At 46.1% G+C, this 16,341-nt stretch overlaps 1 protein-coding gene across 3 annotated transcripts in view; it reads right to left on the bottom strand.

Annotated features, from left to right (window-relative positions):
• The window catches only part of NUMBL (NUMB like endocytic adaptor protein), a 148,508-nt gene that overhangs the window by 11,792 nt on the left and 120,375 nt on the right, over nt 1–16,341 (bottom strand). For all 3 annotated transcript variants that reach the window (XM_075606957.1, XM_075606958.1, XM_075606959.1), the window contains 2 exons: nt 15,460–15,771; nt 14,354–14,524 (listed from right to left, as the gene is read on the bottom strand). In XM_075606957.1, coding sequence (XP_075463072.1) covers nt 14,354–14,524; nt 15,460–15,771 — 483 coding nt within the window. The remainder of the gene's footprint in view (nt 1–14,353; nt 14,525–15,459; nt 15,772–16,341) is intronic.

Here is a 16,341-nt window from a genome sequence, read left to right as displayed (position 1 = left end):
CGCATTTCCTTTTATTTTATATTGCGACTCTGCTTTTATTGCATGTCATTTTGCCACTTGAGAACGTTCCGGTATGTTTCCAAAACTAGAATCCTATTTTACATTTACTTCCATTTCAAAAGCTTCCTGCGTGTCCTACCATTCTGATGCGTTTCTGCCGTTATGTCCACGTTAGGGCGCGGCCTGCTACAGTTCCTGCACTTCTGCGTTATGTCCACGTTAGGGCGCGGCCTGCTACAGTTCCTGCACTTCTGCGTTATGTCCACGTTAGGGCGCGGCCATCTACAGTTCCTGCACTTCTGCGTTATGTCCACGTTAGGGCGCGGCCGGCTACAGTTCCTGCACTTCTGCGTTATGTCCACGTTAGGGCGCGGCCGTCTACAGTTCCTGCACTTCTGCGTTATGTCCACGTTAGGGCGCGGCCATCTACAGTTCCTGCACTTCTGCGTTATGTCCACGTTAGGGCGCGGCCGGCTACAGTTCCTGCACTTCTGCGTTATGTCCACGTTAGGGCGCGGCCGTCTACAGTTCCTGCACTTCTGCGTTATGTCCACGTTAGGGCGCGGCTGTCTACAGTTCCTGCACTTCTGCGTTATGTCCACGTTAGGGCGCGGCCGGCTACAGTTCCAGCACTTCTGCGTTATGTCCACGTTAGGGCGCGGCCTGCTACAGTTCCTGCACTTCTGCGTTATGTCCACGTTAGGGCGCGGCCGGCTACAGTTCCTGCACTTCTGCGTTATGTCCACGTTAGGGCGCGGCCGTCTACAGTTCCTGCACTTCTGCGTTATGTCCACGTTAGGGCGCGGCCTGCTACAGTTCCTGCACTTCTGCGTTATGTCCACGTTAGGGCGCGGCCTGCTACAGTTCCTGCACTTCTGCCGTTATGTCCACGTTAGGGCGCGGCCTGCTACAGTTCCTGCACTTCTGCGTTATGTCCACGTTAGGGCGCGGCCGGCTACAGTTCCTGCACTTCTGCGTTATGTCCACGTTAGGGCGCGGCCTGCTACAGTTCCTGCACTTCTGCGTTATGTCCACGTTAGGGCGCGGTCGGCTACAGTTCCTGCACTTCTGCCGTTCTGTCCACGTTAGGGCGCAGCCGGCTACAGTTCCTGCACTTCTGCGTTATGTCCACGTTAGGGCGCGGCCTGCTACAGTTCCTGCACTTCTGCGTTATGTCCACGTTAGGGCGCGGCCGGCTACAGTTCCTGCACTTCTGCGTTATGTCCACGTTAGGGCGCGGCCTGCTACAGTTCCTGCACTTCTGCGTTATGTCCACGTTAGGGCGCGACCGGTTACAGTTCCTGCACTTCTGCGTTATGTCCACGTTAGGGCGCGGCCTGCTACAGTTCCTGCACTTCTGCGTTATGTCCACGTTAGGGCGCGGCCTGCTACAGTTCCTGCACTTCTGCGTTATGTCCACGTTAGGGCGCGGCCGGCTACAGTTCCTGCACTTCTGCGTTATGTCCACGTTAGGGCGCGACCGGTTACAGTTCCTGCACTTCTGCGTTATGTCCACGTTAGGGCGCGGCCTGCTACAGTTCCTGCACTTCTGCGTTATGTCCACGTTAGGGCGCGGCCTGCTACAGTTCCTGCACTTCTGCGTTATGTCCACGTTAGGGCGCGGCCGTCTACAGTTCCTGCACTTCTGCGTTCTGTCCACGTTAGGGCGCGGCCTGCTACAGTTCCTGCACTTCTGCGTTATGTCCACGATAGGGCGCGGCCTGCTACAGTTCCTGCACTTCAGCGTTATGTCCACGTTAGGGCGCGACCGGTTACAGTTCCTGCACTTCTGCGTTATGTCCACGTTAGGGCGCGGCCTGCTACAGTTCCTGCACTTCAGCGTTATGTCCACGTTAGGGCGCGGCCTGCTACAGTTCCTGCACTTCTGCGTTATGTCCACGTTAGGGCGCGGCCTGCTACAGTTCCTGCACTTCAGCGTTATGTCCACGTTAGGGCGCGGCCTGCTACAGTTCCTGCACTTCTGCGTTATGTCCACGTTAGGGCGCGGCCTGCTACAGTTCCTGCACTTCTGCGTTATGTCCACGTTAGGGCGCGGTCGACTACAGTTCCTGCACTTCTGCGTTATGTCCACGTTAGGGCGCGGCCTGCTACAGTTCCTGCACTTCTGCGTTATGTCCACGTTAGGGCGCGGCCGGCTACAGTTCCTGCACTTCTGCGTTATGTCCACGTTAGGGCGCGGCCTGCTAGAGTTCCTGCACTTCTGCGTTATGTCCACGTTAGGGCGCGGCCGGCTACAGTTCCTGCACTTCTGCGTTATGTCCACGTTAGGGCGCGGCCTGCTACAGTTCCTGCACTTCTGCGTTATGTCCACGTTAGGGCGCGGCCTGCTACAGTTCCTGCACTTCTGCGTTATGTCCACGTTAGGGCGCGGCCGGCTACAGTTCCTGCACTTCTGCGTTATGTCCACGTTAGGGCGCGGCCGGCTACAGTTCCTGCACTTCTGCGTTATGTCCACGTTAGGGCGCGGCCGGCTACAGTTCCTGCACTTCTGCGTTATGTCCACGTTAGGGCGCGGCCGGCTACAGTTCCTGCACTTCTGCCGTTATGTCCACGTTAGGGCGCGGCCTGCTACAGGTCCTGCACTTCTGCGTTATGTCCACGTTAGGGCGCGGCCGGCTACAGTTCCTGCACTTCTGCGTTATGTCCACGTTAGGGCGCGGCCGTCTACAGTTCCTGCACTTCTGCGTTATGTCCACGTTAGGGCGCGGCCGTCTACAGTTCCTGCACTTCTGCGTTATGTCCACGTTAGGGCGCGGCCTGCTACAGTTCCTGCACTTCTGTGTTATGTCCACGTTAGGGCGCGGCCGGCTACAGTTCCTGCACTTCTGCGTTATGTCCACGTTAGGGCGCGGCCTGCTACAGTTCCTGCACTTCTGCGTTATGTCCACGTTAGGGCGCGGCCGTCTACAGTTCCTGCACTTCTGCGTTATGTCCACGTTAGGGCGCGGCCTGCTACAGTTCCTGCACTTCTGCGTTATGTCCACGTTAGGGCGCGGCCGTCTACAGTTCCTGCACTTCTGCGTTATGTCCACGTTAGGGCGCGGCCTGCTACAGTTCCTGCACTTCTGCGTTATGTCCACGTTAGGGCGCGGCCTGCTACAGTTCCTGCACTTCTGCGTTATGTCCACGTTAGGGCGCGGCCGGGTACAGTTCCTGCACTTCTGCGTTATGTCCACGTTAGGGCGCGGCCGGCTACAGTTCCTGCACTTCTGCGTTATGTCCACGTTAGGGCGCGGCCGGCTACAGTTCCTGCACTTCTGCGTTATGTCCACGTTAGGGCGCGGCCGGGTACAGTTCCTGCACTTCTGCGTTATGTCCACGTTAGGGCGCGGCCTGCTACAGTTCCTGCACTTCTGCGTTATGTCCACGTTAGGGCGCGGCCTGCTACAGTTCCTGCACTTCTGCGTTATGTCCACGTTAGGGCGCGGCCTGCTACAGTACCTGCACTTCTGCTATTCCAATTTAGAGCATTTCCCTATAGTTCCAATACAACTGCCTTTATTCTCATTACCGCCTAGGGCAGGGGGCTCGACTCCAGTCCTCAAGCTCCCCCCCGCCCTCCCCAAACAGGTCAGGATATCCCTGGCTCAGCACAGGTGGCTCAATTAGTCCCTGCTTCAGCACAGGTGGCTCAATCGGTCCCTGCTTCAGCACAGGTGGCTCAATCTCAGTCTTCCACTGAGCCTTTGATTGAACTACCTCTGCTGAAGCCGGGATATCCTGAAGGCCTGACCTGGGATGGGGGGGGGGAGGGTGGGACTTGAGTCGAGCTCCCCTGGGCTAGGATACATTGCACAGCTGTAATGCAGTTGGTTTCTCTTCCTATTAATGTACAGTATTCCTATTTGAGAAGTAGAGTTAATCTTCCTAAAGCTGGAATATCATACACTCTATTGCTACTTTAAGACATACTGAAACTATTGTAGCATTGTACTCACGCCTTTACAGCACCTCCTGCATACAGTATATCTCACTCTCGCCAAGAAGCTTTTGTTCTCTTGTAAAAGTAATATTTGCAATTCTGTTTCCCTATTTCAGAAGTTTAGAACATTTCTTAAATACATAATCGCACCCTTACTCCGTTCCTGAATAACACGCATAAATACATAATCCCACCCTTACTCCGTTCCTGAATAACACGCTTAAATACATAATCCCACCCGTACTCCGTTCCTGAATAACACGCTTAAATACATAATCCCACCCGTACTCCGTTCCTGAATAACACGCTTAAATACATAATCCCACCCGTACACCGTTCCTGAATAACACGCTTAAATACATAATCCCACCCGTACTCCGTTCCTGAATAACACGCTTAAATACATAATCCCACCCTTACTCCGTTCCTGAATAACACGCTTAAATACATAATCCCACCCTTACTCCGTTCCTGAATAACACGCTTAAATACATAATCCCACCCGTACTCCGTTCCTGAATAACACGCTTAAATACATAATCCCACCCTTACTCCGTTCCTGAATAACACGCTTAAAAACATAATCCCACCCTTACTACGTTCCTGAATAACACGCTTAAAAACATAATCCCACCCTTACTCCGTTCCTGAATAACACGCATAAATACATAATCCCACCCTTACTCCGTTCCTGAATAACACGCTTAAATACATAATCCCACCCTTACTCCGTTCCTGAATAACACGTTTAAATACATAATCCCACCCTTACTCCGTTCCTGAATAACACGCTTAAATACATAATCCCACCCGTACTCCGTTCCTGAATAACACGCTTAAATACATAATCCCACCCGTACTCCGTTCCTGAATAACACGCTTAAATACATAATCCCGCCCTTACTCCGTTCCTGAATAACACGCTTAAATACATAATCCCACCCTTACTCCGTTCCTGAATAACACGCTTAAATACATAATCCCACCCTTACTCCGTTCCTGAATAACACGCTTAAATACATAATCCCACCCTTACTCCATTCCTGAATAACACGCTTAAATACATAATCCCACCCTTACTCCGTTCCTGAATAACACGCTTAAATACATAATCCCACCCTTACTCCGTTCCTGAATAACACGCTTAAATACATAATCCCACCCGTACTCCGTTCCTGAATAACACGTTTAAATACATAATCCCACCCTTACTCCGTTCCTGAATAACACGCTTAAATACATAATCCCACCCTTACTCCGTTCCTGAATAACACGCTTAAATACATAATCCCACCCTTACTCCGTTCCTGAATAACACGCTTAAATACATAATCCCACCCTTACTCCGTTCCTGAATAACACGCATAAATACATAATCCCACCCTTACTCCGTTCCTGAATAACACGCTTAAATACATAATCCCACCCTTACTCCGTTCCTGAATAACACGTTTAAATACATAATCCCACCCTTACTCCGTTCCTGAATAACACGCTTAAATACATAATCCCACCCTTACTCCGTTCCTGAATAACACGTTTAAATACATAATCCCGCCCTTACTCCGTTCCTGAATAACACGCTTAAATACATAATCCCACCCTTACTCCGTTCCTGAATAACACGTTTAAATACATAATCCCACCCTTACACCGTTCATGAATAACACGCTTAAATACATAATCCCACCCTTACTCCGTTCCTGAATAACACGCATAAATACATAATCCCACCCTTACTCCGTTCCTGAATAACACGCTTAAATACATAATCCCACCCTTACTCCGTTCCTGAATAACACGTTTAAATACATAATCCCACCCTCACTCCGTTCCTGAATAACACGCTTAAATACATAATCCCACCCTTACTCCGTTCCTGAATAACACGCTTAAATACATAATCCCACCCGTACTCCGTTCCTGAATAACACGCTTAAATACATAATCCCACCCGTACTCCGTTCCTGAATAACACGCTTAAATACATAATCCCACCCTTACTCCGTTCCTGAATAACACGCTTAAATACATAATCCCACCCTTACTCCGTTCCTGAATAACACGCGTAAATACATAATCCCACCCGTACTCCGTTCCTGAATAACACGCTTAAATACATAATCCCACCCTTACTCCGTTCCTGAATAACACGCATAAATACATAATCCCACCCTTACTCCGTTCCTGAATAACACGTTTAAATACATAATCCCACCCTTACTCCGTTCCTGAATAACACGCATAAATACATAATCCCACCCTTACTCCGTTCCTGAATAACACGCATAAATACATAATCCCACCCTTACTCCGTTCCTGAATAACACGCTTAAATACATAATCCCACCCTTACTCCGTTCCTGAATAACACGCTTAAATACATAATCCCACCCTTACTCCGTTCCTGAATAACACGTTTAAATACATAATCCCACCCTTACTCCGTTCCTGAATAACACGCATAAATACATAATCCCACCCTTACTCCGTTCCTGAATAACACGCATAAATACATAATCCCACCCTTACTCCGTTCCTGAATAACACGCTTAAATACATAATCCCACCCTTACTCCGTTCCTGAATAACACGCTTAAATACATAATCCCACCCTTACTCCGTTCCTGAATAACACGCTTAAATACATAATCCCACCCTTACTCCGTTCCTGAATAACACGCTTAAATACATAATCCCACCCTTACTCCGTTCCTGAATAACACGCTTAAATACATAATCCCGCCCTTACTCCGTTCCTCAATAACACGCATAAATACATAATCCCACCCTTACTCCGTTCCTGAATAACACGCTTAAATACATAATCCCACCCTTACTCCGTTCCTGAATAACACGTTTAAATACATAATCCCACCCTTACTCCGTTCCTGAATAACACGTTTAAATACATAATCCCACCCTTACTCCGTTCCTGAATAACACGCAAAAATACATAATCCCACCCTTACTCCGTTCCTGAATAACACGCTTAAATACATAATCCCGCCCTTACTCCGTTCCTGAATAACACGCTTAAATACATAATCCCGCCCTTACTCCGTTCCTGAATAACACGCTTAAATACATAATCCCACCCTTACTCCGTTCCTGAATAACACGCTTAAAAACATAATCCCACCCTTACTCCGTTCCTGAATAACACGCTTAAATACATAATCCCACCCTTACTCCGTTCCTGAATAACACGCATAAATACATAATCCCACCCTTACTCCGTTCCTGAATAACACGCTTAAATACATAATCCCACCCTTACTCCGTTCCTGAATAACACGCTTAAATACATAATCCCACCCTTACTCCGTTCCTGAATAACACGCTTAAATACATAATCCCGCCCTTACTCCGTTCCTGAATAACACGCTTAAATACATAATCCCGCCCTTACTCCGTTCCTGAATAACACGCTTAAATACATAATCCCGCCCTTACTCCGTTCCTGAATAACACGCTTAAATACATAATCCCGCCCTTACTCCGTTCCTGAATAACACGCTTAAATACATAATCCCGCCCTTACTCCGTTCCTGAATAACACGCTTAAATACATAATCCCACCCTTACTCCGTTCCTGAATAACACGCTTAAAAACATAATCCCACCCTTACTCCGTTCCTGAATAACACGCTTAAATACATAATCCCACCCTTACTCCGTTTCTGAATAACACGCATAAATACATAATCCCACCCTTACTCCGTTCCTGAATAACACGCTTAAATACATAATCCCGCCCTTACTCCGTTCCTGAATAACACGCTTAAATACATAATCCCACCCTTACTCCGTTCCTGAATAACACGCATAAATACATAATCCCACCCTTACTCCGTTCCTGAATAACACGCTTAAATACATAATCCCACCCTTACTCCGTTCCTGAATAACACGCTTAAATACATAATCCCACCCTTACTCCGTTCCTGAATAACACGCTTAAATACATAATCCCACCCTTACTCCGTTCCTGAATAACACGCAAAAATACATAATCCCACCCTTACTCCGTTCCTGAATAACACGCTTAAATACATAATCCCACCCTTACTCCGTTCCTGAATAACACGCTTAAATACATAATCCCGCCCTTACTCCGTTCCTGAATAACACGCTTAAATACATAATCCCACCCTTACTCCGTTCCTGAATAACACGCTTAAATACATAATCCCACCCTTACTCCGTTCCTGAATAACACGCTTAAAAACATAATCCCACCCTTACTCCGTTCCTGAATAACACGCTTAAATACATAATCCCACCCTTACTCCGTTCCTGAATAACACGCATAAATACATAATCCCACCCTTACTCCGTTCCTAAATAACACGCTTAAATACATAATCCCACCCTTACTCCGTTCCTGAATAACACGCTTAAATACATAATCCCACCCTTACTCCGTTCCTGAATAACACGCTTAAATACATAATCCCACCCTTACTCCGTTCCTGAATAACACGCAAAAATACATAATCCCACCCTTACTCCGTTCCTGAATAACACGCTTAAATACATAATCCCACCCTTACTCCGTTCCTGAATAACACGCTTAAATACATAATCCCGCCCTTACTCCGTTCCTGAATAACACGCTTAAATACATAATCCCACCCTTACTCCGTTCCTGAATAACACGCTTAAATACATAATCCCACCCTTACTCCGTTCCTGAATAACACGCTTAAAAACATAATCCCACCCTTACTCCGTTCCTGAATAACATGCTTAAATACATAATCCCACCCTTACTCCGTTCCTGAATAACACGCTTAAATACATAATCCCACCCTTACTCCGTTCCTGAATAACACGCTTAAATACATAATCCCACCCTTACTCCGTTCCTGAATAACACGCTTAAATACATAATCCCACCCTTACTCCGTTCCTGAATAACACGCATAAATACATAATCCCACCCTTACTCCGTTCCTGAATAACACGCTTAAATACATAATCCCACCCTTACTCCGTTCCTGAATAACACGCTTAAATACATAATCCCACCCTTACTCCGTTCCTGAATAACACGCTTAAATACATAATCCCGCCCTTACTCCGTTCCTGAATAACACGCTTAAATACATAATCCCACCCTTACTCCGTTCCTGAATAACACGTTTAAATACATAATCCCACCCTTACTCCGTTCCTGAATAACACGTTTAAAAACATAATCCCACCCTTACTCCGTTCCTGAATAACACGCTTAAATACATAATCCCACCCTTACTCCGTTCCTGAATAACACGCTTAAATACATAATCCCACCCTTACTCCGTTCCTGAATAACACGCTTAAATACATAATCCCACCCTTACTCCGTTCCTGAATAACACGCTTAAATACATAATCCCACCCTTACTCCGTTCCTGAATAACACGCAAAAATACATAATCCCACCCTTACTCCGTTCCTGAATAACACGCTTAAATACATAATCCCGCCCTTACTCCGTTCCTGAATAACACGCTTAAATACATAATCCCGCCCTTACTCCGTTCCTGAATAACACGCTTAAATACATAATCCCACCCTCCTCCGTTCCTGAATAACATGCTTAAATACATAATCCCACCCTTACTCCGTTCCTGAATAACACGCTTAAAAACATAATCCCACCCTTACTCCGTTCCTGAATAACACGCTTAAATACATAATCCCACCCTTACTCCGTTCCTGAATAACACGCTTAAATACATAATCCCACCCTTACTCCGTTCCTGAATAACACGCTTAAATACATAATCCCACCCTTACTCCGTTCCTGAATAACACGCTTAAATACATAATCCCACCCTTACTCCGTTCCTGAATAACACGCTTAAATACATAATCCCGCCCTTACTCCGTTCCTGAATAACACGCATAAATACATAATCCCGCCCTTACTCCGTTCCTGAATAACACGCTTAAATACATAATCCCGCCCTTACTCCGTTCCTGAATAACACGCTTAAATACATAATCCCGCCCTTACTCCGTTCCTGAATAACACGCTTAAATACATAATCCCACCCTCCTCCGTTCCTGAATAACATGCTTAAATACATAATCCCACCCTTACTCCGTTCCTGAATAACACGCTTAAAAACATAATCCCACCCTTACTCCGTTCCTGAATAACACGCTTAAATACATAATCCCACCCTTACTCCGTTCCTGAATAACACGCTTAAATACATAATCCCACCCTTACTCCGTTCCTGAATAACACGCTTAAATACATAATCCCACCCTTACTCCGTTCCTGAATAACACGCTTAAATACATAATCCCACCCTTACTCCGTTCCTGAATAACACGCTTAAATACATAATCCCGCCCTTACTCCGTTCCTGAATAACACGCATAAATACATAATCCCGCCCTTACTCCGTTCCTGAATAACACGCTTAAATACATAATCCCACCCTTACTCCGTTCCTGAATAACACGCTTAAATACATAATCCCACCCTTACTCCGTTCCTGAATAACACGCTTAAATACATAATCCCACCCTTACTCCGTTCCTGAATAACACGCTTAAATACATAATCCCACCCTTACTCCGTTCCTGAATAACACGTTTAAATACATAATCCCACCCTTACTCCGTTCCTGAATAACACGCTTAAATACATAATCCCACCCTTACTCCGTTCCTGAATAACACGCTTAAAAACACGTTTCTATAATAATAACTTTTTTTTTTAGAAATCCCCATATTCGCACTCCGAACTCGACAATAATCTGCTTTGCTATTCAATGCGTTTAAAGGTTCTTTGTGTCAACAAAAGGGGCGAGGAATACTTTTTATTTTCATGAAATATAAAAGATGATACCACCAGTATTAGTAATATTGTTCTTATAAATGCATAAGAGGTGTGTGTGTGTGTACACATACAGTACAAATAAACACAATCCTGGTTGCTACACCTGTATGTATATACATGTATACAATACCAATACAATTAGGGATAAGTGTCAGATGGATTTGGTGGTACTGGATGTTAGAGGCAGCCCGAGGCGCCGCATTTATTGGCTAAATTGTTTTTTTTTGTATAGGGTTGAAGCAGGGCGTCTCTGAGCTGAACCCTGTTAATTTCAGCTCGGGGGACCCCCTGCTTCCGGAAATACTTACCTGCGAATTAGGTGCCGGTATCTGCTCCACGTGGCTACCAGAGCTCCCAATATGTCAGCTCTTCAGAGATTTCCCGCCCGGCGGACCAATAGGAAGCCATGACGTCATCGGTGAAGCTTCCTATTGGCCCACGTGACACGGGCGCTTTAAACTTTAAAAGCCTGCCTGCTCAGCCGGAGCGGCTACCGGCGCCTAATACAGAGGTAAGTATCTCCGGAAGCAGGGGGTCCCCCGAGCTGAAATTATCAGGGTTCCGCTCCAGAGACCCCTCGCTTCAATTCTATATTAAATAAATAAAAAATGACAAAAGCTCGCCGGCTTGGATTGCTCCTTTAACATTGTAATGGATTTCCCCGGCAGTGTGGGGTTATGCTGTTAGAAATGAACGTCCCTTGGTGCACCATAGGAAGTGTATTATTGATCTTGTGGTGCTGGTGGAGTCACACGTTTTACCATTTGCAATATCCATTAGGCAAAGGATTACATTTCCACTCTTGTTTGTTGTTAGTTTGGTCTGTATTTAATCACTTTAAGCTTCAAAAAGGCTCTCACTATCCCATAAACAATAAGTGAGAGCTTTCTTTAAAGCAAAGTCTTTTGAGAAACACCTCAGAAGCACTAATGTGTCAACACAACATCATTATCCTGTGTTTCAATGCTGGTTTTGTGTGTAACTCTGCAAAACACTTCATGAAGTTGCATTTTTGCTGCAACGGAGTAACCAACACTTTCTATATGTGCACTTTTACTAGTAGCCTATACATGTATATTTGGCAAGTGTAACACAGACACGCAGACAGACACACACACAAAGACACACACATGCAAAGACACACACAGACAGACAGACACACACATTGGCGGCCCTATGTTCTAGGATTCAGTTCCTTTTTATGTATTATGGTAAAGTCTTGAGGACGGGTGCTGAGCACCCCAGTTTTAGACCAGGAAAATAAATAAATCCTGCTTGTATTTGTATTTCAGAAGTTTAGGGCGTTTTCTTTACGTTTAATTAATGCCTGCCCTTTATATTTCTACACATACATTTTCTGAAACTCCACAGGATCGCTTCATTTTGCCCGTATTCCTTATGGGGGCGTTTATAACCTTTTCCTACAGGGGACATTTATTGTTTCTCAAAATGAACAGTTCCAACGCAATTCTGACTATTGTTATTTGGTTCATCGCAACTTCCTATATATGGTTATATGCTTCCTGTATTCTTCATTCAGAGCCTGACACCTTCGTGCAGATTTAATGCAGCCCTGCCTATAACATTCATTCAAGAACCAGTTAAATAGCCATTCTACCTCTTCCATTTCTATTTAGGAAGCTCCCATTTGTTTCATGCAATTTGTTTTCTCTTATTTGAGAAATGTATGCACATTTTGGTGTAGCTAAAAAAAATTCTGTCTTTATTCATCTCTTGCCGTATTGGTGTAATTTTGGCTTTATTCCTATAGCCTTTTCCTTTCCTTCTAGTATAAATATACCGTATTTGAGATGTGTGATGATTATCCTGTAGTAATTCCTGTCCTCTCACTTTTTGTGATTGCAGTATTTTTTAATACATTTAAAGCAGCATTGATACTACATTCCCCACCCCCCCCTTTCTTTATTTTTTATATGCAAAAGCACGTGACAATGTTTAATTCTACATTCTTACCTAACCTGGCAATCGTTTGGTGCTCCCGTTATAAATGTGAAAAAAAAAAAATCCTGATTGTGTGCCTAACTAAATGGCCGCCTTCAGACTCTATGCTACAGTCTGTGATATGCCGCAGCTGATATGTAACATTATATTACTAAGTGTAACACATTATTGTTACAGATTTCAGAGTAATAGGCAGTCTGCTATTTGGAACACAGCAACAGATCTGTTTGTGATACTTTGTTGCCAAAGTGCAGAGCTCAAAAAGGTGCGTGTGTCAAAAAAAGAAGTGGATTCGACTTTTTAAATGGTTGCTGTAGCAACCAAAGGATGTTCAGTACATTCAAAAAAATGATGAAAAAGGGCATTAGGAGTTAAAAAATGAAGACAGTATTACAGGCATACCCCGCATTAACGTACGCAATGGGACCGGAGCATGTATGTAACTATGTAATACAGGCATACCCCGCATTAACGTACGCAATGGGACCGGAGCATGTATGTAACTATGTAACACAGGCATACCCCGCATTAACGTACGCAATGGGACCGGAGCATGTATGTAACTATGTAACACAGGCATACCCCGCATTAACATACGCAATGGGACCGGAGCATGTATGTAACTATGTAACACAGGCATAGCCCGCATTAACGTACGCAATGGGACCGGAGCATGTATGTAACTATGTAACACAGGCATACCCCGCATTAACGTACGCAATGGGACCGGAGCGTGTATGTAACTATGTAACACAGGCATACCCCGCATTAACATACGCAATGGGACCGGAGCATGTATGTAAAGCGAAAATGTACTTAAAGTGAAGCACTACCTTTTTCCCACTTATCGATGCATGTGCTGTACTGCAATCATCATATACGTGTATAACTGATGTAAATAACACATTTGTAACAGGCTCTATAGTCTCCCCGCTAGCGCACAGCTTCGGTACAGGTAGGGAGTCGGTATTGCTGTTCAGGACGTGCTGACAGGCGCATGCTCGAGCTGCCGTTTGCCTATTGGGCGACATGTACTTACTCGGGAGTGTACTTAAAGTGAGTGTCCTTAAAGCGGGGTATGCCTGTATCTAATACTACAGAACTGATTTACATAAAAAAACAAACAAAAAAAGCATAGTATTTTTCAAGTTTTGCTGCTTTAAAGATATTGAATAGTAATATGCTGTTTAATACCTTTTTTCTTATTTGAGAAGTTTAGATCCTTTTCCTACAATGTTACCACAATGCTGCCTTTCTCCCATCTCCTCCTATTTTGGACATTTGCATAACATTATAATGCAGTGCTTCCTTTATTCCTAAGCATTTTCTTATGGGTATACCGCAATTCTGTGTTTATTCAAATGAGAGCTGCTTACAGCAGGAGACACGGCTGAGGGCTTCTGTTAGAGCCCCAGTATATCTTACTACAGGGGAGTGGGGTACTGCAGGACACCCCCTCCAGTCCTCAAGGGTCAGGGTTTAAGGATATCCCTGCTTCAGCACAGGTGGCTGAGTCATTGACTGAGCCAGTGTTTGGACAGGAGCTGGCCACTCCTGGTATAAAGCTTCCTACACTGCGCGCATTTAATCCCACGTCTACTCACCTTGCACTGTTGGCGGTGGAGGGGGGAGAGCGGGTACCACGGTAGGCGTCTTGATGCCGTTGCTGGTAGAAAAGGGATCTTCGGTGGGTTGGGTGAAGGAGCTATTTATCTGGTTGCAGAGATCTGTGATCCCGTCGGAGTCCGGAGGAGCCGAAGGGTCCAGTTCTGGAACTGAAAGAGAGGCAGGAGAGTGAAAAAGGGGAAGGGGGGACAGGAAAAGGAACACAGGAGGTGAGGAGAGGGGAAGAGATTCTATCCTAGTTTAGCGGTTTAAATTAACCCCTTGTTTTCCAAAGTGTTAACTAATGCATTGCTGGCTGTGAGGTGTTAATATAGTCTCCAGAAGCAAAGTGCACACGTGTTACGTCTCTTTCCAGCATGGGGGGGAACGGGGGGGGGACTTAGAAATAAAACAAATCTTTCCCACTATTCCTACCTGCTCTGAAGCCTCGGACCCCTGGCTTATTGCCATATTGGGATCCCCCCCTTGTGTCTATCCCCAGCAGCTTCATTTACTGTATCACTCTCCCCCACCTCCGCTGTGACACTGTTCCATGCGCCCACTGCCATTTCAGTGGTGGACTTCCTCACGTTTCCCCCCACAGTCTCCCGGCTTCAGAGCAGGAGCTCTGTATGCAAATAAAAAAGTCTCCCACTTTATTCCAGCGAGTTTAGGTCCATTTCAAAATGTAGACTATGCAGCCTTTTGGTTATTAGTTTCCAGGCAAAGACCGAACACGTGGTACTGCAGCTTAGACGGCATGTATGTGAGCAGCAAATTCCTCAAAATGGGGTCTCCTCTAGGACAGGGGCACAAAGGAGAGTTATACTCACACGTGCACAATGCAAGTGTTCAGTTATTGTAACAGCCCAGAACAGAAGAGAAACAACGTTTCAGGTCAAATATGGCTGTTACAATAAGTGAAGAATTGTGAGCTGGTGAGTCGAGCTCCGCTTTGTGCGTCTGTCCTGCAGGTGACCGGCACGTTGAAGAATCTGCTTGTCTATGTTGTGTTGGATTCTCCTCGCCTGAGGCCGATTCCCCGCACTTTGGGACTGTGCTATGTATGTGACGAGGGCAGCTTGGACGTGCTGCTGCCCCTCACCTTGGTTCTTGTCCTGGAAGTTAGTCTTGCGTTGCAGGGTGGACGGGAGCTCGTTGAGACGCAGCGAAAGCTGGCGTTTGAATGGGGAGTTCTTTTGGCTGAGGGCTGGAAATCCACGGAAGGAACCCTGCCTCACCAGCTGCTCCAGCGGTGCGTGCCTACGGGGGATGGCATGCTGACTCCCCTGCTCCCCCTTCTCCACAGGGACAGGGGTGCACTGTGGGGGAGACGGGTTCTCCGGCTGGACAGGTACCCCTGGGACGGGCACTGCTACCGTTGGTGTGTTTACAGGTGGCGTCTGAGCAGCTTCGGCTGTAAAACAATAAAAAGTTAGAAGGACAGTCAGCTGCCTTGTCCAACTGCGAATCAAGTTGTGCACCACTTCCTATGCAAACCTTGACTTTTTAGGAGGGGTACCTAACTTCCCGGTTTTATAGAATACATCTTTTTTAATCAAGATGAAAAGAAGCATTTCCGCATTATGTAACAGGATTACACCCTCAGCGCTGCTAGTTTTATTAATACCATTTTAACCAAAAAGGAGACGGCAGTTCCTATTCTTTTAATGTCTGTTATTACCAAGACCAGTGTGTCCCCCCATTCCCGCTGGGTCATGTACTAGTCTTTTAGGGCCCGTTAGCTGCACCTCTGAGCCAGTCACTGTCTGGGCAGTTACTACCCCCCATTACTAAAACGTGCCTCAGTTTTGCTGCCTTTTCCATTTGCAAATGTCGCCTGGGCTTCCTTAGGCTGCACTTATAGTGACGGCGACGTCGCTTCAAAACAAGTGTATTGACGCCGTCGCGGGCGCCAATAGTGGACGCGACGGCCACGGAGCGACGACGCTACCAAAATCCTTGTAGTCACTAGGATTTGATTTTG

The sequence above is a fragment of the Ascaphus truei genome, chromosome 7 (genome assembly GCF_040206685.1).
Source record: "Ascaphus truei isolate aAscTru1 chromosome 7, aAscTru1.hap1, whole genome shotgun sequence".
Lineage (NCBI taxonomy): Eukaryota > Metazoa > Chordata > Amphibia > Anura > Ascaphidae > Ascaphus > Ascaphus truei.
This window is presented reverse-complemented; position numbering and strand designations above follow the sequence as displayed.